The sequence below is a fragment of the Heterodontus francisci genome, chromosome 2, assembly GCF_036365525.1.
Source record: "Heterodontus francisci isolate sHetFra1 chromosome 2, sHetFra1.hap1, whole genome shotgun sequence".
NCBI classification, from domain to species: domain Eukaryota; kingdom Metazoa; phylum Chordata; class Chondrichthyes; order Heterodontiformes; family Heterodontidae; genus Heterodontus; species Heterodontus francisci.
The window spans coordinates 224,626,082-224,652,944 of NC_090372.1; the positions used below are offsets into that span (position 1 = coordinate 224,626,082).

The 26,863-nt window shown below is 46.9% G+C and overlaps 1 protein-coding gene across 2 annotated transcripts in view; it reads right to left on the minus strand.

Moving 5' to 3' along the window:
- Positions 1-26,863, minus strand: part of si:ch211-221n20.8 (uncharacterized protein LOC100034409 homolog) — a 234,870-nt gene that overhangs the window by 122,027 nt on the left and 85,980 nt on the right. For both annotated transcript variants that reach the window (XM_068016442.1, XM_068016433.1), the window contains exons 8-11: positions 19,009-19,131; positions 17,954-18,076; positions 10,118-10,243; positions 1,361-1,489 (exon numbers count right to left, since the gene is read on the minus strand). In XM_068016442.1, coding sequence (XP_067872543.1) covers positions 1,361-1,489; positions 10,118-10,243; positions 17,954-18,076; positions 19,009-19,131 — 501 coding nt within the window. The remainder of the gene's footprint in view (positions 1-1,360; positions 1,490-10,117; positions 10,244-17,953; positions 18,077-19,008; positions 19,132-26,863) is intronic.

Consider the following 26,863-nt stretch of genomic DNA (forward strand, 5'->3'; position numbering starts at 1 on the left):
TGCCTGTCTTTTACCGGGATCTTTTCCGAGTCTGGAACATGGTCGCCTCCAGTCAGGGCGCTGCCCCGCCGGCGGAGGAGAGCGCCTCGGCTGTCCGGGCGGCCGACTCCGGGGACGGTCCGGCGGGCGGAGGAGTAGCCGAAACCCCCGGGACGCCCCTCACTGCGGGTGGCGAGGGGGCTCGGGAGTGCGGAGCGATCCCGGCCGAGCTGACCCCCGCTCGGCCGGAACTGCTCATCGGACCCAGGCCCCGAAACCCTCCTCGGGAGCCGGTCCCGCACAACCCGAGCCGCCTCTCGGAAATGCCCTCCGTGCCATTCCAATCGGCGCGGAGGGGTTTCCTGTACAGGCTGCTCCTGCACACTCTCCACTTCCTCGCCCTCGTCAGCCGGCCGGACATGCCCTGGCGGTCCGCGTTACCATCTGGCGGCGAGGGGAAACCCCGATGGAGGTCTCTCTACGCGGGAGTCTTCCCCCTTTACATCGGGGACCTGGGGTGGAGGGTGCTGCACAGAGCAGTCCCGTGCAATAGGCTTTTAAGTAGGTTCACGGACTCCCAGGCCAGCTGTACTTTCTGCGGCCTGGACGAGTCCGTGTTCCACATTTATATGGAGTGTGCGAGGTTGCAGCCCCTATTTGAGTATCTGAAGGGGCTGCTCCTCAAATTCTAGCTGCACTTCAGTCCCACGCTCCTGATCTTTGGGCACCCGGTGCGGAGGGGCTTGGGCCGGGAGGGGGATCTCCTCGTCGGTCTGCTCCTGGGCCTGGCCAAGGTGGCAATTCACAGGTCCAGGTTGCGGGCCGTCGGGGGTTCCATCCTCCCCGATTGCCTGCCCCTCTTCCGCGGTTACGTTCGCGCCCGGGTGTCCCTGGAAAAGGAGCATGCGGTGTCCGCCGGTACGCTTGAGGCCTTCCGCGACCGGTGGGCACCGCAGGGACTGGAGTGCATTGTCGACGCCGAGAATGGCATTTTAATTTGAGTTTTTTTTTGTTTATTTATCTGGTTTTAATAAAGTTATTTTAAAAATATAAGTGTGTATATAAAAAAAAAGAAAAAAAAACGGTGTTAGATACAGAGTAAAGCTCACTCGATGCTGTCCCCATCAAACATGTTTAGGCTGTACAATGGGAACAGAACAGAAAATATTCAGCAGGTCAGGCAGCATCTGGAGTGAGAAACTCAGTTAATGTTTCTGGTCGATAACCTTTTGACAGATTAGCAGGACCAGTCCTGACGCTTTTCTTGGAGGTCAGATTGCATTCAGTCTTGGGGCTCAGACACATGCAGGCCTCTGCTCTCTAGTTTCTCTCTCACTGAGGTGCTAACATGATGATTTCGGAACTCCCGTGTGTCACTCACGCTCACACTTGGTCCTGTCGTCAGTGCGTTGTTGGAAGCCCCTCGAGCAGTTACAGCTGAAGCTCCCAGGAGAGTTGTTACACACCTGCTGACAGCCACCATTTGTAAAGTCGCCACACTCATCCACATCTGCAGAAGGTGAGGGAAGAAACATCAGGAGTCTGGAGGCATGCTGGCATCTCATTGTCACAATATCAACAACAACAAGTTGCATTTATATCGTGCCTCTAATGTAGTACAACATCCCAAGATGCTTCACTGAAGCGATTATCACAGCAAATCTGACACAGGGCCACATAAAGAGACATTAGGACAGGTGGCCAATACCTTTGTCAAAGAGGTAGGTTTTGAGGATTTTCTTAAAGGAGCAGGGTGAAGAAGAGAGACTGAGAGGTGTAGGGAGCAAATTCCAGAGATTAGGGCCCAGGCAGCTGAAGGCAATGGTGGAGCGATTAAAATCAGGGATGCTCAAGAGGCCAGAATTAGAGGAGCACAGTTATCTCGGAGGGTTGTGGGGCTGGAGGAGATTACAGAGATAGGGAGGGGTGAGGACATGGAGGGATTTGGAAACAAGGATGAAACTCTCAATATTGAGGCGTTGATGGACTGGGAGCCAGTGTAGGTCAGTGAGAAGAGGGGTGATGGTGTAGGTCAGTGAGAAGAGGGGTGAATGGTGTAGGTCAGTGAGAAGAGGGGCGATGGGTGAATGGTGTAGGTCAGTAAGAAGAGGGGTGATGGGTGAATAGTGTAGGTCAGTGAGAAGAGGGGCGATGGGTGAATGGTGTAGGTCAGTGAGAAGAGGGGTGATGGGTGAATGGTGTAGGTCAGTGAGAAGAGGGATGATCGGTGAATGGTGCAGGTCAGTGTGAAGAGGGGTGAATGGTGCAGGTCAGTGAGAAGAGGGGTGAATGGTGTAGGTCAGTGAGAAGAGGGGTGATGGGTGAATAGTGTAGGTCAGTGAGAAGAGGGACGATGGGTGAATGGTGTAGGTCAGTGAGAAGAGGGGTGATGGGTGAATAGTGTAGGTCAGTGAGAAGAGGGGTGATGGGTGAATGGTGTAGGTCAGTGAGAAGAGGGGTGATGGGTGAATGGTGTAGGTCAGTGAGAAGAGGGGTGATGGGTGAATGGTGTAGGTCAGTGAGAAGAGGGGTGATGGGTGAATGGTGCAGGTCAGTGAGAAGAGGGACGATGGGTGAATAGTGTAGGTCAGTGAGAAGAGGGGTGATGGGTGAATAGTGTAGGTCAGTGAGAAGAGGGGTGATGGGTGAATGGTGTAGGTCAGTGAGAAGAGGGGTGATGGGTGAATGGTGTAGGTCAGTGAGAAGAGGGGTGATGGGTGAATGGTGTAGGTCAGTGAGAAGAGGGGTGATGGGTGAATGGTGTAGGTCAGTGAGAAGAGGGGTGATGGGTGAATGGTGTAGGTCAGTGAGAAGAGGGGTGATGGGTGAATGGTGTAGGTCAGTGAGAAGAGGGGTGATGGGTGAATGGTGTAGGTCAGTGAGAAGAGGGGCGATGGGTGTGAATAGTTTAGGTCAGTGAGAAGAGGGGCGATGGGTGTGAATAGTTTAGGTCAGTGAGAAGAGGGGCGATGGGTGCATGGTGTCGGTCAGTGAGAAGAGGGGGGATGGGTGAATGGTGTAGGTCAGTGAGAAGAGGGGTGATGGGTGAATGGTGTAGGTCAGTGAGAAGAGGGGCAATGGGTGAATAGTTTAGGTCAGTGAGAAGAGGGGCGATGGGTGAAAGTTTAGGTCAGTGAGAAGAGGGGCGATGGGTGAATGGTGTAGGTCAGTGAGAAGAGGGGGGATGGGTGCATGGTGTAGGTCAGTGAGAAGAGGGGGGATGGGTGAATGGTGTAGGTCAGTGAGAAGAGGGGCGATGGGTGAATAGTTTAGGTCAGTGAGAAGAGGGGTGATGGGTGAATGGTGCAGGTCAGTGAGAAGAGGGGCGATGGGTGAATGGTGCAGGTCAGTGAGAAGAGGGGCGATGGGTGAATGGTGCAGGTCAGTGAGAAGAGGGGCGATGGGTGAATAGTTTAGGTCAGTGAGAAGAGGGGCGATGGGTGAATGGGGCAGGTCAGTGAGAAGAGGGGCGATGGGTGAATAGTTTAGGTCAGTGAGAAGAGGGGTGATGGGTGAATGGTGCAGGTCAGTGAGAAGAGGGGTGATGGGTGAATGGTGCAGGTCAGTGAGAAGAGGGGCGATGGGTGAATGGTGCAGGTCAGTGAGAAGAGGGGCGATGGGTGAATGGTGTAGGTCAGTGAGAAGAGGAGTGATGGGTGAATGGTGTAGGTCAGTGAGAAGAGGGGCGATGGGTGAATAGTTTAGGTCAGTGAGAAGAGGGGTGATGGGTGAATGGTGTAGGTCAGTGAGAAGAGGGGCGATGGGTGAATGGTGCAGGTCAGTGAGAAGAGGGGCGATGGGTGAATGGTGTCGGTCAGTGAGAAGAGGGGCGATGGGTGAATGGTGTCGGTCAGTGAGAAGAGGGGCGATGGGTGAATAGTGTAGGTCAGTGAGAAGAGGGGTGATGGGTGAATGGTGTAGGTCAGTGAGAAGAGGGGCGATGGGTGAATGGTGCAGGTCAGTGAGAAGAGGGGCGATGGGTGAATGGTGTAGGTCAGTGAGAAGAGGGGCGATGGGTGAATGGTGTAGGTCAGTGAGAAGAGGGGCGATGGGTGAATAGGACTTGGTGTAAGTTAGTATATGGGCAGCAGAGTTTTGGATGGGTTGAGGCAGGAGTCAGGCAACTTTATGGAGGAGGAAATGGGCAAACATAGTGATGGAGACATGGGGTCGAAAGCCGATCTCAGCAAACTCCCTCTCTCTCACTGAACTGGCAGGTGCAGAGGAAAAACTCCAATGAATTATAGTTCTGGGGTCTTCAGATTATGGGCCAGGGCAGGACTGTCAACCTCATCACCTCACAAATCAAGAGACAAGCCCTCAAAAATTGGTTAGTAAATCATGAGTTGCTTTTCTTTTCAAGCATAAACCAATATAGATTAACAGTTGGTTTCGAAACCTCATTAGTGAATTATCCAGTCTCTAACAGGGCACAGTTCTTTACAAAACTATATTATTGCATCTGAAAATACTTCACAAAAAACTTTTTTAAAAATCCTACCCATTATCAGCAAGTTGCTATGTACATAGGAACATCGGAGCAGGAGTAGGCCATTCTGCCCATCCAGTCTGCCCTGCCATTCAATCTAATCATGGCTGATCATCCACTTCAATGCCTTTTTCTCACACTATCCTCATATCCCTTTATGTCATTTGTATTTAGAAATCTGGCAATCTCTACTTTAAACATACTCAATGACTGAGCTTCCACAGCCCTCTGGGGTAGAGAATTCCAAAGATTCACAACCCTCTGAGTAAAGAAATTTCTCCTCAACTCTGTCCTGAGTGGCTTCCCCCTTATTTGGAAATTGTGTCCCCTGGTTCTAGATTCCTCAACCAGGGGAAACATCTTACCTGCATCTACCCTGTCTATCCCTTTAAGCGTTTTGTAGGTTTCAATGAGATCACCTCTCATTCTTCGAAACTCTAGAGAATACAGGCCCAGTTTCCCCAATCTCTCTTCATAGGACAGTCCCACCATCCCGGGAACAAGTCTGGTGAATCATCGTTGCACTCCCTCTATGGCAATAATATCCTTCCTAAGGTAAGGGGAGCAAAACTACACACAGTACTCCGGGTGTGGTCTAACCAAGGTTCTATACAATCGAAGAAAGACTTCACTACTCCTGTACTCAAACCCTCCTGCAATAAAGACTAACATACCATTAGCCTTCTTAATTGTCTGCTGTACCTGCATGTTAGCTTTCAGTGACTTATTGACAAGGACACCCAGGTCCCTTTGTACATCTAAACTTTCTAATCTCTTACCATTTAAGAAATACTCTGCACATCTATTCCTCCTACCAAAGTGGATAACCTCACATTTTTCCACATTATATTATATCTGCCACGTTCTTGCCCACTCACTAAGTCTGTCCAAATCCCCTTGAAGCCACTTTGCATCTTCCTCACAACACACATTCCCACCTAGTTTTGTGTCATCTGCGAACTTGGAAATACTACATTTGGTCCCCACTTCCAAATCATTGATATATGTTGTGAACAGCTGGGGTCCAAGCACTGATCCCTGCGGTACCCCACTAGTCACAGCCTGCCAATGTGAGAATGTCCCGTTTATTTCTACTCTCTGCTTTCTGCCAGTTAACCAATCCTTAATCCATGCCAGTATATTACCTCCTATCCCATGTGCTTTAATTTTGCTAACCAACCTCCTGCGGGGCACTTTATCAAAAGACATCTGAAAATCCAAGTATATCACATCCACCGACTCCCCTTTATCAATTCTGTTAGTAACATCCTTAAAAAACTCCAACAGGTTCATCAAACATGATTTCCCATTCATAAATCCACGTTGACTCTGCCCAATCAGATCATTATTATCCAAGTGTCCATTTATCACATCCTTTAGAATAGATTCTAGCATTTTCCCAATGACTGATGTAAGACTAACAGGTCTGTAATTCCCTGTTTTCTCTCTCTCTCCCTTCTTAAATAGTGGGTTGACATTTGCTACCTTCCAATCTGCAGGAACTGCTCCAGATTCTATAGAATTTTGGAAGATGATTACCAATGCATCCACTATCTCCATGGCTACCTCTTTCAACACTCTGGGATGTAGAATATCAGATCCTGGGGACTTATCAACCTTCAGCCCCATTAATTTCTCCAATACAACCTTCTTACTAATACTAATTTCCTTCAATTCCTCATTCCCCCTAATCCCTTGGATCACTAATTTTGGGAGATTTCTTGTATCTTCCTCAGTGAAGACAGACACAAAGTAATCATTTAGCTTCTCTGCCATTTCTCTATTCCCCATTATAAATTCTTCTGACTCTGCCTGTAATGGACCCACATTTGTCTTAGTCAAATGTTTCCTTTTTACGTACCTATAGAAGCTTTTACAGTCCATTTTTATATTTTTGTTAGTTTACATTCATATTCTATTCTCCTTTCTTTATCAGTTTCTTCATCCTCCTTTGCTGTATTCTAAAATCCTCCCAATCCTCAGGTTTACTACTATTTCTGGCAACTTTATAGGCCTTTTCTTTTAATCTTATACAATCCTTAACTTCCTTTGTTATCCACAGTTGACTTCCTTTATTTTGGAGGTTTTTGTGCCTTGAAGGAATGTATAGTTGCTGTAAACTATATAATATTTCTTTAAAGACTATCCATTGTCTATGTACTGTCATACCTTTTAAAGTATTTTCCCAATTCACCTCAGCCAATTTGCCCCCCATACTTTTATAATTTCCTTTGTTCAAATTTAACACCCTGGCTTCAGTTGAACTACCTCACTTTCAAACATAAAGTAAAATTCTATCGTATTATGATCACTCATCCCGAAAGATCTTTTACAAAAAGATTATTAATTAGCCCTTTCTCATTACATAATACTAGATCTAAAATAGCCTGTTTTCTAGTCGGTTCCTCAACATACTGCTCAAGAAAACCATCCCTAACACACTCCAGAAACTTGTCCTCCACAACATTAGTGTTCATTAGGTTTACCCTGTCTATATGCAGTTGGAAGTCACCCATGATTATGATATTACCAATGCTACATGCTTCTCTAATCTCTTGATTAATAACATGCCCCACCCTACCACTACTGTTTGGTGGCCTATAAACAACTCCTGCCAATGTTTGATACCCTTGCTATTTCTTAGCTCCATCCAAACAGATTCCACATTTTGTTCTTCCTATCTGAGATCCTCCCTTACTAATGTATTCACTGTAATTCTTATTCACTGCAACATCACCTCCTTTTCCTTTTTGACTATCTTTCCTAAATGTCAAATATCTTTGAATATTCAGTTCCCAGTCTTGGTCACCCTATAGCCACGTTTCCATAATGGCAATTAGATCATACCCATTTACCTCTATTTGTGCCTTTAAATCATCTACCTTGTTGCAAATGCTGCGTGCATTGAGGTAGAGTACCTTGGTCTTCTTGACATTATTCTGCATTCTACGCCTAGTTGATGTTCACCTTTGTTTTGCCTACCTTTTAATGTCACTTGCTACTTTTCTACTTCCTGTTACCAGCTTTACTTCCTTCCAATTTGAGCTGCCCATCAGGTTCCCATCCCCCTGACAAGCTAGTTTAAACCCTCCCCAACAGCACTAGCAAATCTCCCTGCGAGGATGTTAGTTCCAGTCCTGTTAAGGTATAACCCGTCCATCTTGTACAGGTCCCACCTGCCGCACAACTGGTCCCAATGCCTCAGAAATCTGATTCCCTCCCACCTACACCAATTCTCCAGCCACATGTTCAATCAATCAATCCTCCTATTCCTATGCTCACTAGCACGTGGCACTGGGAGTTTTCCTGAGATTACTGCTCTTGAGGACCTGCTTTTTAATTTCCTTCCTAACTCCCTAAAATCTGTTTTCAGGACATCATCCCTCTTCCTACCTATGTCATTGGTACCGATGTGGACCACGACCTCTGGCAGTTCACCCTCTCCCAGAAGGAAGTCCTGCAGCCACTCTGTGGTATCCTTGACCCTGGCACCAGGGAGGCAACACACCATCTTAGAGTCACGTTCACTGCCGCAGAAATGCCTGTCTGATCCCCTGACTAATGAATCCCCTATCACTATTGCTTTTCCACTCTTCTTCCTCCCCACCATGGCAACTGAGCCATGGATTTTGCTCTGGCTGCACTCCTCCGAGGAACCATCACACTCACCAGTATCCAAAATGGAAAACCGATTAAGAAGCAAGATAAACTCAGGGGACTCCTGCACTGCCTACCTGGTTCTCTAAGACTGCCTGATGGTTAACCATTCTCTCTCTGCCTCTATGCTCCTAACCTGCGGTGTGACAACCTCCCTAAACATGCTATCCACTTAGTCTTCTGCCTCGCGGATGCACAACAGTGACTCCAGCCACCCCTCGAGTTCCGAAACCCGGAGCTCAAACTTCTGCAGTCGGTGACACTTCCTGCAGATGTGTTTGTGTAGGCAGGTAGTGCGTCCATGACTTCCCACATACCACAGGACGTACATTCCACTTGTCTGAGCTGACCTTCCATAACGTAACTTTAAAACCTTTTTATTCCAACAAGAAGTAGAATAACTTACCATTACTCACCAATCAGCTTTTCCCCTGTACTGAAGAGAGAGGCAGCCACTGGAGGCTGAAAAAAGGGAGAAGAAAGAAAGGAGCCCCTCCCTCACGCACCAAACTCCCACATTACACTCATGTACTCAAACCAACTCTCGGTGCAGTCAAATTTATTTTTCACTTAATTTATAGTGCCCCTCCTTACCAAGCTCCCTCACTTGCCAAACTCCCTTCTTCATACTCTGTGCCTTCAGCAACACTCAGTGCAGTGTAGCTCAATTTAAGATTACAATGACAGTGATTGGAATGACAGCTGGACAAGTGTAATAATATTTAACTTTATAAATTTCTTTTTGTTTTATCGTTTAGTTCTTCTATTGGTTGTGTCCTTCTACGTGGCGACTCCAATGTCTCCTTGTTGGTGTATTAGAAAACGCAATAAAGACAATATTATGCATCCTGCAGCTATACGAATGCACAGTGCATCCTGAGCATTGCATGGGGCGCACTGCCCCTTTAAGAATTGCAAAGTGGGGAGGCCGGGGGGAGGAATCAAAACAAAACCCGACGGAGCTGGTCCCGCCTTCTTTTGGGCAGCTGTCACTGATTGGTTGGTGCAGGTGTCAGTCATGGCGTTATGATATCGGGATATCAGCAATGTACGAGCTTGACTTTGGCAGGGGAGCAAGGCTGGCAGATAAGCAGAAGGCATGATTGACTGTGGGCTTTAAACAGCTTTTTACTCACCCTCCCTGGGCTTAATCTGATTTATCTATTTAAATTCCCAGAAAGGTGGGAGGCGCAGTGAAGAGAAGGAGACACCCCACCACCCCAGTTACCCACCCCCACTCTACCACTGGCAAAGATAGAGAGAGAGAGGGAGAGAATGGTGCGGATCCTGAGTGAGGCTTAATTTTACTTAAAAGTCACATCTCTCATAATAATCTAGCAGGCCTGGGGGCCTTCAGCTCCAGACCAAGAGGCCCTTTGGTTCCAGTCCAAGGGCCTTCGATTCCAGGCCAAGGGATCTTCAGTTCATGGCCAAGGGCCTTTGATTGCAGGCCAAGGGCCTTCGATTCCAGGCCAAGGGCCTTCGATTCCAGGCCAAGGGCCTTCGATTGCAGGCCAAGGGCCTTCAGTTCCAGGCCAAGGGCCTTCGATTGCAGGCCAAGGGCCTTCGATTCCAGGCCAAGGGCCTTCGATTGCAGGCCAAGGGCCTTCAGTTCATGGCCAAGGGCCTTTGATTGCAGGCCAAGGGCCTTCGATTCCAGGCCAAGGGCCTTCGATTGCAGGCCAAGGGCCTTCAGTTCCAGGCCAAGGGCCTTCGATTGCAGGCCAAGGGCCTTCGATTCAAGGTCAGGAGACATTATTTCTTTGTTTCACTGACTCAGTGATAGAAACAGACTGTGACCCCTGACGTTTCTCCCTGTTCCTTAGTCTTATTTCCTTCTCATGATGTTTTTAGCACACTGGTTGGCATCACGATATAAATAACAGTTTTTTACCTCATATACAAAAAGGGAAGCAATAAGCAGCCGTCGTCACTGCTGAACTGTCTTAGTGCAATTCCTCCGATGCTGAGCACTACTCAGCTCAATCTCACCTGTGCAACTCTTCCGGTTGTCTGCCACTTTCCAGCCGGCTCGGCAGCTACACTTCACCTGCCCACCCACTCTCTCTGTACAGACGTGCTCACAGCCTCCATTCTGTAGCCCGCAGGAAGTGATGTCTGCAAGGCCAAACACCAGAGTCAACAATCTGAGTCACAGAGAATTTCCCCATCAGACAATAAATCACAGGCTACAGGGTGTGCAATCAGGGGTTAAGGGAGAGTTCATATACAGAATATCAGATACATGGATGTTACAGGCTGGAATCTAATTGAGAGGTTTGGGGAAGGAGTTTATATATAGAATAACAGATCCCTGGGAGTGAGTTACAGGATGGAATCTAATTGAGAGGTTCAGGTGTTTATATATAGAATAACTAATACTCGGGAGTGAGTTATCGGATTAGATTAGATTAGATTAGAGATACAGCACTGAAACAGGCCCTTCGGCCCACCGAGTCTGTGCCGAACATCAACCACCCATTTTATACTAATCCTACACTAATCCCATATTCCCACCACATCCCCACCTGACCTTATATTTCCCTACCACCTACCTATACTAGTGACAATTTATAATGGCCAATTTACCTACCAACCTGCAAGTCTTTTGGCTTGTGGGAGGAAACCGGAGCACCTGGAGAAAACCCACGCAGACACAGGGAGAACTTGCAAACTCCGCACAGGCAGTATCCAGAATTGAACCCGGGTCGCTGGAGATGTGAGGCTGCGGTGCTAACCACTGCGCCACTGTGTCACTGTGCCGAATCTAATCGAGGGGTTCAGGTGTTTATATATAGGATAACAGATCCTAGAATCATAGAAGGCTTATGGCTTAGAAAGAGGCCACCTGGCCCATCGTTTCGGTACCAGCCGTAAAACGATCCACCCACTTGAATCCCACCGTCCAGCATTTGGTCCGTAGCCCTGCAAATTACAGCACTTGAGGTGCATATCCAGACTTCTATTAAATGATTTGAGGGTCTCTGCCTCAACTACCCTTTCAGGCAGTGAGTTCCAGACCATCACCACCTTCTGGGTGAAACGTTTTTCCTCATCTTCCCTATAATTTTTCTACCAATCATTTTAAATCTATGCCCCTTAGTCACTGACCTCTCTGTTTAGGTGAATAGACCCTTCACCTCCACTCTATCCAGGCCCCTCAAAATTTTGTACATTTCAATCAGATCTCCCCTCAGCTTCCTCTGTTCCATAGAGAACAACTCCAGCCTATCCAATCTTTCCTCATAGCTGCATTTTTCCAGACCTGGCAACATCCTTGTAAATCTCCTCTGTACCCTCTCTAGTGCAATTACATCCTTTCTGTAATGAGGTGACCAGAACTGCACACAGTACTCAAGTTGTGGCCTAACCAATGAGTTATACAGTTCCAGCATAACTTCCCTGCTCTTATATTCTATACCTCACCTAATAAGGGAAAGGATTCCATATGCCTTCTTAACCACCTTATCGACCTGCCCTGCTACCTTCAGGAATCTGTGGACATTCACTCCAAGGTCCCTCACTTCCTCTACACCTCTCAGTATTTTCCCATTAATCGTGTATTCCTTTGCCTTGTTTGACCTCCCCAAATACATCACCTCACACTTTTCCGGGTTGATTACCATTTGCCTCTTTTCTGCCCACCTGACCAGTCCATCGATATCTTCCTGTAGTCTACAGCTATCCTCCTCACTATCTACCACACGGCCTGGGAGTGAGTTGCAGACTGGGTCTAATCGAGGGATTCGGATGTTTTCTAAATAAAGTAACAGATATCCGGGAATTACAGGTTTGAATCCAATTGAGGGGTTTTTGGGGGGTGGGGGGGTGGTTATATATAGAATAACAATATGGAATTTTACATCCAGTTTGAAAGAGAGAAGAGTGGGTCTAAGACTAGTATTTTACACTTAAATAAGGGTAACTATGTGGACATGAAAGCAGAGCTAGCTGAAGTGAACTGGGTTACTAGGCTAGGAGATAGATCAATAGAAAAGCGGTGGCAGAAATGTAAGGGGATATTTCAGAATACTCAGAATAAGTATATTCCTACTAGAAAGAAAAATTCTAAGGGGAGGGCCCACCATCCGTGGTTAACTAAAGACATTAAGGAAAGCATCAAACTTAAGGAAAAAGTACATAATTGTGCAAAGATGAGTGGTAGGTCAGATGATTAGATGATTGGTCAGAATATAAAGAGCAGCAGAGAATGACTAAAAGGTTAATCAGGAGAAAGAGATTAGAGTAAGAGAGGAAGCTAGTTAGAAATGTAAAAACAGATAGCAAGAGTTTCTACAGGTATTTAAAAAGGAAAAGAGTAAGTAAATTGAGTGTTGGTCCTCGAGAGAGTGAGAATGGGGAGTTAATTGTAGATAATAAGGAAATGGCAGATGAAGTGAACAAATACTTTGCTTCTGTCTTCACTATAAAGGATACAAAAAACATCCCAGTATTAGCTATAAATCAGGAAATGGAAGGGAGGGAGGAACTCATGAAAATTACAATCACCAGGGAAGTGGTACTGAACAAACTGATGGAGCTGTGGGCTGACAAGTCCCTGGGTCCTGATGGGCTTCATCCTGGGGTCTTAAAAGAGGAGGCTAATGAGGTAGTAGATACGTTGGTATTAATTTTGAAAAATTCTCTATATTCTGGAAAGATTCCATCGGACTGGAAAGTAGTAAATATAACCCTTCTATTCAAGAGGGGGAGGCAGAAAACAGGTAACTATAGACCAGTTAGCTTAACAGCATAAGAAATAGGAGCAGGAGTAGGCCATTCAGCCCCTCAAGCCTGCCCTGCCATTCAATGAGATCATGGCTGATCTGCCCCAGACCTCAACTCCTCTTTCGCACCAGCGGTTCATGGCCCTCAACTCCCCGATATTTCAAAGATCTATCTACCTCCTCTTTAAATACTTTCAATGATCTAGCCTCCACAACTCTCTGAGGTAGAGAATTCCAGACATTCACTACCCTCTGAGAGAAGAAATTCCTTCACATCTCAGTTTTAAATGTGCGACCCCTTATTCTGTAACTATGTCCCCTAGTTCGAGATTCCCCCACTAGTGGAAACATCTTTTCAACATCTACCCTGTCAGAGCCCCCTCAGAATCTTGTACGTTTCAATAAGATCACCCCTCATTCTTCTAAACTCTAATGAATAAAAGCCTAACCTGTTTAGCCGTTCTTGATAAGTCAACCCCTTCATCCCAGGAGTCAGCCTAGTGAATCTCTTTTGAAGTCCAAGCCAGTATATCCTTTCTTAAATACGGGGACCAAAACTGTAAGCAGTACTCCATGTGTGGCCTCACCAACACCCTGTACAGTTGTAACAAGACTTCCCTATTTTTAAACTCTAACCCCCTAGTAATAAAGGTCAAAATTCCATTTGCCTTCCTAATTACTTGCTGCACCTGCATGCTAACATTTTGTCTTTCACGCACAAGAACATCCAGATCCCTCTGTACTGCACTTTTTTGGGTCTCTCTCAATTTAAATAATAGTCTGCCTTTTGATTTTTCCTACCAAAGTGCATCACCTCACACTTTCCTACATTAAATTCTATCTGCCAAGTTTTTGTCCACTCGCTCAACCTATCTATATCCCCTTGCAGATTCCTTATGTCCTCATCACAACATGCCCTCTCACTTATTTTTGTATCATCAGCATATTTGGATATATTACACTCTGCCCCCCTCCTCCAAGTCATTAATACAGATAGTAAATAACTGAGGCCCTAGGACTGATCCTTGTGGCACTCCACTCGTTATGTCTTTCCAAACTGAAAAAGACCCATTAATTCCGACTCTGTCTTCTGTGTGTTAACCAATCCTCAATGCATGCTAATACATTACCCCCAATACCGTGAGCTCCTATCTTGTGCAATAATCTTTTATGTGGCATCTTATCGAATGCCTTCTGGAAATCTAAATATACTACATCTACCGGTTCCCCTTTATCAACTCTGCTTGTTATATCCTCAAAGAACTCCAGCAAATTTGACAAACATGATTTCCCTTTCACAAAACCATGTTGACTCTGTTTGATTGCATTAAACTTTTCTAAATGTCCTGCTATTTCTTCCTTAATAATTGACTCCAGCATTTTCCCAATGACTGATGTTAGGTTGACTGTCCTATAGTTGCCTGCTTTTTGTCTCCCTCCTTTCTTGAACAGGGACGTCACATTAACGGTTTTCCAATCCGCTGGAGCCTTCCCGGTTTCCAGCGAGTTCTAGACTATTTAGACCAATGTCTCCACTATCTCTGCAGCCACTTCCTTTAAAACCCTTGGATGCAGGCCATCAGGTCCTGGCAACTTGTCTGCCTTTAGTCCCATTAGTTTGTCAAATGCTTTCTTCCTCGTGATAGAGACAGTTACAAGATCTTTCCTCCCATTAGCTCCTTGTTTATCTGATATCTATGGGATGTTTATAGTGTCCTTCACCGTGAAGACTGATGCAAAATATTGGTTTAAATTATCTGCCATTTCCCTGTTCCCTGTTATCAATTCTCCAGTCACATCCTCCAAGGGTCTCATGCTCACTTTAGCTACTCTCTCTCTTTTTATATACCTGTAGAAGCTCTTGCTGTTTGTTTTTATATTTCTTGCCAATTTATATTCATAATCAATTTTCTCCCTCTTTATTAGCTTTTTAGTCATCCGCTGCTAGTTCCTAAAAAATTCCCAATCCTCTGGCCTACCACTAGTTTTTGCCGCTTTGTATGCTTTAGTTTTTGATTGGATACTCTCCTTGACTGCCTTTGCTGACCACAGGTGGTTCATCCTTCTCATCGAGTCCTTCTTTTTGACCAGGATAAATTTTTGCTGAGCGTTATGAAATATCTGCTTAAATGTCTGCCACTGCTCATCCACTGACCTTCCCCTGTAGTCTATTTTCCCAGCCCGCTTTAGACAACTCTTTCTCCATACCTCTGTAATTGCCCTTGTTTAAGTTGGGGACACTGGTTTGAGACCCGAGTTGCTCGCCCTCAAACTGAATTTGAAATTCTACCATGTTGTGATCGCTACCCCCTAGAGGATGCTTAACCACGATATCTCTTATTAATCCTATCTGATTACACATTACTAGATCTAAAATAGCCTGTTTCCGGGTAGGTTCTGCAACATATTTCTCTAAGGAAAAATCCCTGATGCACTCTTCAAATTCGTCTTCCATTTACCTCTGCCAATCTGATTTGTCCAGTCAATATGCAGATTAAAATCACCCACGACAATTGGAGCGCCCTTCTTACACACCTCCATTATTGGCATCTGTCGTGGGGAAGGTGTTAGAATCGATCATCGAGGAGGTTATAGCTGGACACTTAGAAAAACTCAAGGTAATTGGGAATAGTCAGCAGGGTTTTGTGAAAGGGAAATCATGTTTAACCAATTTATTGGAGTTCTTTGAAGGAGTAACATGTGCTGTGGATAAAGGGGAGCCCATTGACATATTGTACTTGGATTTCCAGAAGGCATTTGACAAGGTGCCACATAAAAGGTTATTGCGCAAAGTAGGAGCTCATTGTGTAGGGGGTAACATATCAGCATGGATAGAAGATTGGCTGGTTGTCAGAAAACAGAGAGTATGCATAAATGGGTCCTTTTCTGATTGGCAGGATGTGACGAGTGGAATCCCGCAGGGGTCTGTGCTGGGGCCTCAACTTTTTACAATTTATATCCATGACTTAGATGAGGGGAGCGATGGCATGGTAGCTTAATTTACAGATGACACAAAGATCGGTAGGAAAGTATGTTGTGAAGAGGACATAAGGAGGTTGCAGACCGATATAGATAGGTTGTGTGAGTGGGAAAAAATGTGGCAGATGGAGTATAATGTGGGAAAATGTGAAGTTGTTTTCTTTGGCAGGAAGAATAAAAAAGCAGAGTATTACTTAAATGGAGAACTACTACAGAATTCCAAGGTGCAGAGGGATCTAGGTGTTCTAGTGCATGAGTCACAAAAAGTTAGTATGCAGGTACAGAAAGTAATAAAGAAGGCTAATGGAATGCTATCCTTTGCTACGAGAGGAATTGAAAATAAAAGTTATGCTTCAGTTATACAGGGCACTGGTGAGACCACATCTCAAATACTGTGTGCAGTTTTGGTCTCCTTATTTAAGGAAGGATGTAAATGAGTTGGAGGCGGTTCAGAGGAGATTTACTAGATTGATACCTGGAATGAGCGGGTTGTCTTATGAGGAAAGGTTGGACAGACTGGGTTTGTTTTCACTGGAGTTTCGAGGAATGAGGGGAGACTTGATTGAAGTTTATAAGATCCTGAACAGTATTGACAAGGTGGATGTGGAAAGGATGTTTCCTCTTGTGGGGGAGTCCAGAACTAGGGGACACTGTTTTAAAATTAGGGGTCACCCTTTTAGGACGGAGATGAGAAGAATTGTTTTCTCTCAGAGGGTTGTGCGACGTTGGAATTCTGCCTCAGAAGGTGCTGGAGGTGGGGTCATTGAATATTTTTAAAGCGGGGTGGTGATGGCATTGTGATAATGTCACTGGACTAGTAATCCAGAGACCTAGGCTATTGCTTTGGTTCACATCCTACCACCGCAGATGGTGAAATGCAAATTCAATTAATCTGGGAATTAAGAAGCTAGTGTAATGGTGACTATGAAACCTTTGTTAAACCTATAACATTCTACCAGGACTAGACAGGCTAGATGCAGGGAGGATGTTCCCGATGTCTGGGGAGTCCCGAACCAGGGGTCACAGTCTCAGGATACGGGGTATGCCATTTAGAACCGAGATGAGGAGAAATTTCTTCACTCAGAGGGTGGTGAACCTGTGGAATTCTCTACCTCAGAAGGCAGTGAGGTTGTCATTAAATATATTCAAGAAGGAGATAGATATATTTCTTAATGCCAAAGGGATCAAGGGATATGGGGAGAAAGCGGGAACAGGGTACTAAATTAGACAATCAGCCATGATCTTTTTTGAATGGCTGAGCAGGCCTGAAGGGCTGAATGGCCTCCTCCTGCTCCTATTTTTCTGTTTCTACAGATTCTTGATAGGCAAGGGAATCAAAGGTTATTGGGGGTAGATGGTAAATTGGAATTCGAGGCACAAACAGATCAGCCATGATCTTATTGAATGGCAGAGCAGGCTCGAAGGGCCTCGTATGTTCGTATGTAAATACCCAGGAGAGAGTTACAGGCTGAAATCTAATCGAGACCCGTCAGTACTCCTGGACCTGGACAGCAACAAACTGGGAAGCAACAATAGCAGGACCAGGCTCATATGTGGGTACAGGACACAGGATATTGAGGTGTGGAACTGTATACAACATTAGTTCGGCCACAGCTGGAGTACTGTGTGCAGTTCTAGTCACCGCACTATAGGAACATGTGATTGCACTGGAGAGGGTGCGGAGGGATCGAAGAGGATGTTGCCTGCAATGGAGAATTTTAATTATGAGGAAAGATTATATATGCTAGGATTGTTTTTTTTGGAACAAAGGAAGCTGAGGGGAAACCTAATTGAAATGTATAATGTTATGAGGGGTTTAGATAGAGTGGATAGGAAGGTCCTATTCTCCTTTGTTGAGAGGTCCATAACCAGGGCGCACAGATTTAGGGTAAGAGGTCGGAGGCTTAGTGGAGGTTCGAGGGGAAATGTTTTCACCCAGAGGGTGGTAGAGATCTGGAACTCACTGTCTGAAAGGATGGCAGAGTCAGAATCCCTGATATCATTTAAAAAGTGGATATGCACTTGAAGTGTGTAAACTAGAAGGCTACAGATGGCCAAATGATCTCCTACCTTGCTGTAAATTTCTATCAATTCACCAAGCTAGTGTGTGGCCATTACTCACTGATACAGGTACTGTTGTCCTTTTCCAATGCCAGTCCAACAGGGCAGCCACAGCTGTGACTCCCATTTCTATTGGTGCAGGAGTGGGAGCAGTGACCATTATTGATCTTACACTCATCAATATCTGGCAATGATAAAAGGAACAGAGTTATACAGATACTCACCGGGAGAGACAGTTAGAGTTACACCCACCACAGCTTTGACCAGCAACTGAACTGGAGTAGTCATATAAATACCGTGGCTACAAGAGGAGGTCAGAGGCTAGGAATCCTGCAGTGAGTAACTCACCTCCTGACTCCCCAAAGCCTGTCCACCATCTACAAGGCACAAGTCAGGAATGTGATGGAATACTCTCCACTTGCCTGGATGGGTGCAGCTCCAACAACACTCAAGAAGCTCGACACCACCCAGGACAAAGCAGCCCGCTTGATTGGCACCCCATCTACAAACATTCACTCCCTCCACCACCGTTGCACAGTGGCAGCAGTGTGTACCATCTACAAGATGCACTGCAGCAATGCACCAAAACTCCTTAGACAGCACCTTCCAAACCCAAGACCTCTACCAACTAGAAGGACAAGGGCAGCAGATGCATGGGAACACCACCACCTGCAAGTTCCCCTCCAAGTCACACACCATCCTGACTTGGAACTATATCACCGTTCCTTCACTGTCGCTGGGTCAAAATCCTGGAACTCCCTTCCTGACAGCACTGTGGGTTTACCTACCCCAAATGGACTGCAGCGGTTCAAGAAGGCAGCTCACCATCACCTTCTCCAGGGAAAATAGGGATGGGCAATAAATGCTGGCCTGGCCAGCGTCGCCCACATCCCATGAATGAATAAATAACAAAAGAAAACAAGCCTCCACATTACTAGTTGCTGATGATGGGTTATGGGGGTGGAGATCACACAATGTTCCTGCTCTTGCCCCTCGGAGAGCTGTTCATGAGGGATTGTGGTGGGGTCAGTGGGGAATGGCGAGCCTAACTATCAGCAATAAATCAGGGGAGAATATCCACCATTAATAAACTATTCTAAAATAATATCGACTTACCGACGCACTGTTTCCTATCGACATGCAGCTGGTATCCATGGTAACAAGAGCAGTCATATGACCCATTGGTATTAGAACAGAGCTGACTACAACCACCATTCTCAAATAGACATTCATCAAAATCTGCAGAAGAGAGAAAACTGCTTAGAAGTGTTTAACCTTAACTCCTCCCCATCAAATATGCTCACAGCCTGTCCCACTCTCAGACACCTGCTCCTCCATTACACACACACACATACACAGAAACACACAGAAACACTCACAGCCTGTCCCACTCTCAGACACCTGCTCCTCCATTACACACACACACATACACAGAAACACACAGAAACACTGACAGCCTGTCTCACTCTCAGACACCTGCTCCTCCATTACACACACACACATACACAGAAACACACAGAAACACTGACAGCCTGTCTCACTCTCAGATACCTGCTCCTCCATCACACACACACACAGAAACACACAGAAACACTCACAGCCTGTCCCACTCTCAGACACCTGCTCCTCCATTACACACACACACATACACAGAAACACACAGAAACACTGACAGCCTGTCTCACTCTCAGATACCTGCTCCTCCATCACACACACACACAGAAACACACAGAAACACTCACAGCCTGTCCCACTCTCAGACACCTGCTCCTCCATTACACACACACACATACACAGAAACACACAGAAACACTGACAGCCTGTCTCACTCTCAGATACCTGCTCCTCCATCACACACACACACACACAAACACACAGAAACACTCACAGCCTGTCCCACTCTCAGATACCTGCTCCTCCATTACACACACACACATACACAGAAACACACAGAAACACTGACAGCCTGTCTCACTCTCAGATACCTGCTCCTCCATTACACACAAATTCAAATGCAGCCTGTCCCAGCTATTTTGCTGTGATTTTTATGGTGTCTCTACACACAATACTGCACCTGCTGTGACTGAATGATGAAGGTTACAGTGGTAACTGTTTTTTATTCATTGCCATGAATTGCATTGCTGGAGACACTGGTCTATTTTGCCTACACATCCTGGTCCTCGGCATGAATTGCTGGACCTTCTTCTCGATGTACAATTTACCTACAGAAACAGGGAAACACATGCACATGCATAAACAATCACACATACACACGCACACACAGGCACACATGTACAAGCAGATGCACAAAAGCACACGCACAGTGTGACTGCAGCTCCGACAACAAGAGACGCACAACACCATCCAGGACAAAGCAGCCCGCTTGATTGGCATCCTATCCACCATCTTCAACATTCACTCCCTCCACCACCGACACACAGTGGCAGCAGTGTGTACCATCTGCAAGATGCACTGCAGAAATGCACCAAGACTCCTTAGACAGCACCTTCCAAACCTGCGACCTCTACCAACTAGAAGGACAAGGGCAGCAGACGCATGGGAACACCACCATCCGCAAGTTCCCCTCCAAGTTACACATCATCCTGACTCAGAATTTTTTTTTTCATTCATGGGATGTGGGCGTCACTGACTAGGCCAGCATTTATTGCTCATCCCTAATTGTCCTTGAGAAGGTGGTGGTGAGCTGCCTTCTTGAACTGCTGCAGTCCATGTGGGGTAGGTACACCCACAGTGCTGTTAGGAAGGGAATTCCAGGATTTTGACCCAGCGACAGTGAAGGAACGGCGATATAGTTTCAAGTCAGGATGGTGTGTGACTTAGAGGGGAACTTGCAGGTGGTGGTGTTCCCATGCATCTGCTGCCCTTGTCCTTCTAGTTGGTAGTGGTCGTGGGTTTGGAAGGTGCTGTCTAAGGAGCCTTGGTGTGTTGCTGCAGTGCATCTTGTAGATGGTACACACTGTGCGTCGGTGGTGGAGGGAGTGAATGTTTGTAGATGGGGTGCCAATCAAGCGGGCTGCTTTGTCCTGGATGGTGTCGAGCTTCTTGACTGTTGTTGGAGCTGCACCCATCCAGGCAAGTGGAGAGTATTCCATCACACTCCTGACTTGTCCCTTGTAGATGGTGGACAGGCTTTGGGGAGTCAGAAGGTGAGTTACTCGCCTCAGGATTCCTAGCCTCTGACCTTTTCTTGTAGGCATGGTATTTATATGGCTACTCCAATTCAGTTTCTGGTCAATGGTAGCCCCTAGGATGTTGATAGTGGAGGATTCAGCAATGGCAATGCTGTTGAATGTCAAGGGGAGATGGTTAGATTTTCTCTTGTTGGAGATGGTCATTGCCTGGCACTTGTGTGGCGCGAATGTTACTTGCCACTTATCAGCCCAAGCTTGGATATTGTCCAGGGCTTACTGCATTTCTGCACGGACTGCTTCAGTATCTGAGGAGTTGTGAATGGTGATGAACATTGTGCAATCATCAGCGAACATCCCCACTTCTGACCTTATGATTGAAGGAAGTTCATTGATGAAGCAGCTGAAGATGGTTGGGCCTAGGACACTACCCTGAGGAACTCCTGCAGTGATGTCCTGGAGCTCAGATGATTGACCTCCAACAACCACGCACAGTGGCGCAGTGGTTAGCACCGCAGCCTCACAGCTCCAGGGACCCGGGTTCGATTCCAGGTACTGCCTGTGTGGAGTTTGCAAGTTCTCCCTGTGTCTGCGTGGGTTTTCTCCGGGTGCTCCGGTTTCCTCCCACAAGCCAAAAGACTTGCTGGTTGATAGGTAAATTGGCCATTATAAATTGTCACTAGTATAGGTAGGTGGTAGGGAAATATAGGGACAGGTGGGGATGTTTGGTAGGAATATGGGATTAGTGTAGGATTAGTATAAATGGATGGTTGAATGAGAACGGGCAGAGACTGCTTGAGTTGTGTACCTATCATAACCTCTGCATCACCAACTCGTTCTTTCACACTAAACCCTGTCACCAGGTTTCATGGAGGCACCCAAGATCACGTCGTTGGCACCAGCTAGACCTCATTGTCACAAGGCGAGCCGCCTTAAACAGTGTTCAAATCACACGCAGCTTCCACAGTGCGGACTGCGACACCGACCACTCCCTGGTGTGCAGCAAGGTTAGACTCAGACCAAAGAAGTTGCATCATTCCAAGCAGAAGGGCCGCCCGCGCATCAACACGAGCAGAATTTCTCACCCACAGCTGTTACAAAAATTTCTAAATTCACTTGTAACAGCCCTTCAAAACACTCCCACAGGGGATGCTGAGACCAAGTGGGCCCACATCAGAGACGCCATCTATGAGTCAGCTTTGACCACCTACGGCAAAAGTGCGAAGAGAAATGCAGACTGGTTTCAATCTCATAATGAAGAGCTGGAACCTGTCATAGCCGCTAAGCGCATTGCACTGTTGAACTACAAGAAAGCCCCCAGCGATTTAACATCCGCAGCACTTAAAGCAGCCAGAAGTACTGCACAAAGAACAGCTAGGCGTTGCGCAAACGACTACTGGCAACACCTATGCAGTCATATTCAGCTGGCCTCAGACACTGGAAACATCAGAGGAATGTATGATGGCATGAAGAGAGCTTTTGGGCCAACCATCAAGAAGATCACCCCCCTCAAATCTAAATCGGGGGACATAATCACTGACCAACGCAAACAGATGGACCGCTGGGTTGAGCACTACCTAGAACTGTACTCCAGGGAGAATGCTGTCACTGAGACTGCCCTCAATGCAGCCCAGCCTCTACCAGTCATGGATGAGCTGGACATACAGCCAACCAAATTGGAACTCAGTGATGCCATTGATTCTCTAGCCAGCGGAAAAGCCCCTGGGAAGGACAGCATTACCCCTGAAATAATCAAGAGTGCCAAGCCTGCTATACTCTCAGCACTACATGAACTGCTATGCCTGTGCTGGGACGAGGGAGCAGTACCCCAGGACATGCGCGATGCCAACATCATCACCCTCTATAAAAACAAAGGTGACCGCGGTGACTGCAACAACTACCGTGGAATCTCCCTGCTCAGCATAGTGGGGAAAGTCTTTGCTCGAGTCGCTCTGAACAGGCTCCAGAAGCTGGCCGAGCGCGTCTACCCTGAGGCACAGTGTGGCTTTCGTGCAGAGAGATCGACTATTGACATGCTGTTCTCCCTTCGTCAGATACAGGAGAAATGCCGTGAACAACAGATGCCCCTCTACATTGCTTTCATTGATCTCACCAAAGCCTTTGACCTCGTCAGCAGACGTGGTCTCTTCAGACTACTAGAAAAGATCGGATGTCCACCAAAGCTACTAAGTATCATCACCTCATTCCATGACAATATGAAAGGCACAATTCAACATGGTGGCTCCTCATCAGAGCCCTTTCCTATCCTGAGTGGTGTGAAACAGGGCTGTGTTCTCGCACCCACACTTTTTGGGATTTTCTTCTCCCTGCTGCTTTCACATGCGTTCAAATCCTCTGAAGAAGGAATTTTCCTCCACACAAGATCAGGGGGCAGGTTGTTCAGCCTTGCCCGTCTAAGAGCGAAGTCCAAAGTACGGAAAGTCCTCATCAGAGAACTCCTCTTTGCTGACGATGCTGCTTTAACATCTCACACTGAAGAATGCCTGCAGAGTCTCATCGACAGGTTTGCGTCTGCCTGCAATGAATTTGGCCTTACCATCAGCCTCAAGAAAACGAACATCATGGGGCAGGATGTCAGAAATGCTCCATCCATCAATATTGGCGACCACGCTCTGGAAGTGGTTCAAGAGTTCACCTACCTAGGCTCAACTATCACCAGTAACCTGTCTCTAGATGCAGAAATCAACAAGCGCATGGGTAAGGCTTCCACTGCTATGTTCAGACTGGCCAAGAGAGTGTGGGAAAATGGCGCACTGACACGGAACACAAAAGTCCGAGTGTATCAGGCCTGTGTCCTCAGTACCTTGCTCTACGGCAGCGAGGCCTGGACAACGTATGCCAGCCAAGAGCGACGTCTCAATTCATTCCATCTTCGCTGCCTTCGGAGAATACTTGGCATCAGGTGGCAGGACTATATCTCCAACACAGAAGTCCTTGAAGCGGCCAACATCCCCAGCTTATACACACTACTGAGTCAGCGGCGCTTGAGATGGCTTGGCCATGTGAGCCGCATGGAAGATGGCAGGATCCCCAAAGACACATTGTACAGCGAGCTCGCCACTGGTATCAGACCCACCGGCCGTCCATGTCTCCGTTATAAAGACGTCTGCAAACGCGACATGAAATCGTGTGACATTGATCACAAGTCGTGGGAGTCAGTTGCCAGCATTCGCCAGAGCTGGCGGGCAGCCATAAAGACAGGGCTAAATTGTGGCGAGTCGAAGAGACTTAGTAGTTGGCAGGAAAAAAGACAGAGGCGCAAGGGGAGAGCCAACTGTGCAACAGCCCCAACAAACAAATTTCTCTGCAGCACCTGTGGAAGAGCCTGTCACTCCAGAATTGGCCTTTATAGCCACTCCAGGTGCTGCTTCACAAACCACTGACCACCTCCAGGCGCGTATCCATTGTCTCTCGAGATAAGGAGGCCCAAAGAAAGTATAAATGGGTGGTTGATGTTCGGCACAGACTCGGTGGGCCGAAGGGCCTGTTTCAGTGCTGTATCTCTAATCTAATCTAATCTAAACCACAACCAACTTCCTTTGTGCTAGGTATGACTCCAACCAGCAGAGGGTTTTCCCCCTGATTCCATTGACCTCAGTTTTGCTAGGGCTCCTTGATGCCATACTCGGTCAAATGCTGCCTTGATGTCAAGGGCAGTCACTCTCACCTCACCTCTTGAGTTCAGCTCTTTTGTCCATGTTTGAACCAAGGCTGTAATGAGGTCAGGAGCTGAATGGCCCTGGCGGAACCCAAACTGAGCATCACTGAGCAGGTTATTGCTCAGCAAGTGCCGCTTGATGGCACTGTCAACGACACCTTCCATCACTTTACTGATGATTGAGAGTAGGCTGATGGGGCGGTAATTGGCCGGGTTGGACTTGTCCTGCTTTTTGTGTACAGGACATACCTGGACAATTTTCCACATTGCAGGGTAGATGCCAGTGTTGTAGCTGTACTGTAACACCTTGGCTAGGGGTGCGGCAAGTTCTGGAGCACAGGTCTTCAGTACTATTGCCGGAATATTGTCAGGGTCCATAGTCTTTGCAGATCCACTGCCTTCAGTCGTTTCTTGATATCACGCGGAGTGAATCGAATTGGCTGAAGTCTGGCATCTGTGATGCTGGGGACTTCAGGAGGAGGGAGAGATGGATCATCAACTCGGCACGTCTGGCTGAAGATTGTTGCAAATGCTTCAGCCTTAGCTTTCACACTGATGTGCTGGGCTTCCCCATCATTGAGGATGGGGATATTTGTGGAGCCACCTCCTGCAGTTAGTTGTTTAATTGTCCACCACCATTCATGACTGGATGTGGCAGGACTGCAGAGCTTAGATCTGATCTGTTGGTTATGGGATCGCTTAGCTCTGTCTATCACATGCTGCTTATGCTGTTTGGCACGCAGATAGTCCAGTGTTGTAGCTTCACCAGGTTGACACCTTAGTTTGAGGTAAGCCTGGTGCTGCTCCTGGCATGCCCTCCTGCACACTTCATTGAACCAGGGTTGGTCTCCTGACTTGATGGTAATGGTAGAGTGGGGGATATGCCGGGCCATGAGGTTACAGATTGTGGTAGAGTACAATTCTGCTGCTGCTGATGGCCCACAGCGCCTCATGGATACCCAGTTTTGCATTGCTAGATCTGTTCGAAATCTATCCCATTTAGCACAGTGATAGTCTCACACAACACGATGGAGGGTATCCTCAATGTGAAGGCGGGACTTCGTCTCCACAACGACTGTGCTGTAGATGTCGTATTCATGGACTTCAGTAAGGCGTTTGATAAGATTCCCCATGGTCGGTTGATGGAGAAAGTGAAGTCGCATGGGGTCCAGGGTGTACTAGCTAGATGGATAAAGAACTGGCTGGGCAACAGGAGACAGAGAGTAGCAGTGGAAGGGAGTTTCTCAAAATGGAGACGTGTGACCAGTGGTGTTCCACAGGGATCCGTGCTGGGACCACTGTTGTTTGTGATATACATAAATGATTTGGAGGAAAGTATAGGTGGTCTGATTAGCAAGTTTGCAGACGACACTAAGATTGGTGGAGTAGCAGATAGTGAAGGGGACTGTCAGAGAATACAGCAGAATATAGATAGACTGGAGAGTTGGGCAGAGAAATGGCAGATGGAGTTCAATCAGGGCAAATGCGAGGTGATGCATTTTGGAAGATCCAATTCAAGAGTGAACTATACAGTAAATGGAAAAGTCCTGGGGAAAATTGATGTCCAGAGAGATTTGGGTGTTCAGGTCCATTGTTCCCTGAAGGTGGCAACGCAGGTCAATAGAGTGGTCAAGAAGGCATACAGCATGCTTTCCTTCATCGGACGGGGCATTGAGTACAAGAGTTGGCCGGTCATGTTACAGTTATATAGGACTTTGGTTCGGCCACATTTGGAATACTGCGTGCAGTTCTGGTCGCCACATTACCAAAAGGATGTGGATGCTTTGGAGAGGGTGCAGAGGAGGTTCACCAGGATGTTGCCTGGTATGGAGGGCGCTAGCTATGAAGAGAGGTTGAGTAGATTAGGATTATTTTCATTAGAAAGACGGAGGTTGAGGGGGGACCTGATTGAGGTGTACAAAATCATGAGGGGTATAGACAGGGTGGATAGCAAGAAGCTTTTTCCCAGAGTGGGGGATTCAATTACTAGGGGTCACGAGTTCAAAGTGAAAGGGGAAAAGTTTAGGGGGGATATGCGTGGAAAGTTCTTTACGCAGAGGGTGGTGGGTGCCTGGAACGCATTGCCAGCGGAGGTGGTAGACGCGGGCACGATAGCGTCTTTTAAGATGTATCTAGACAGATA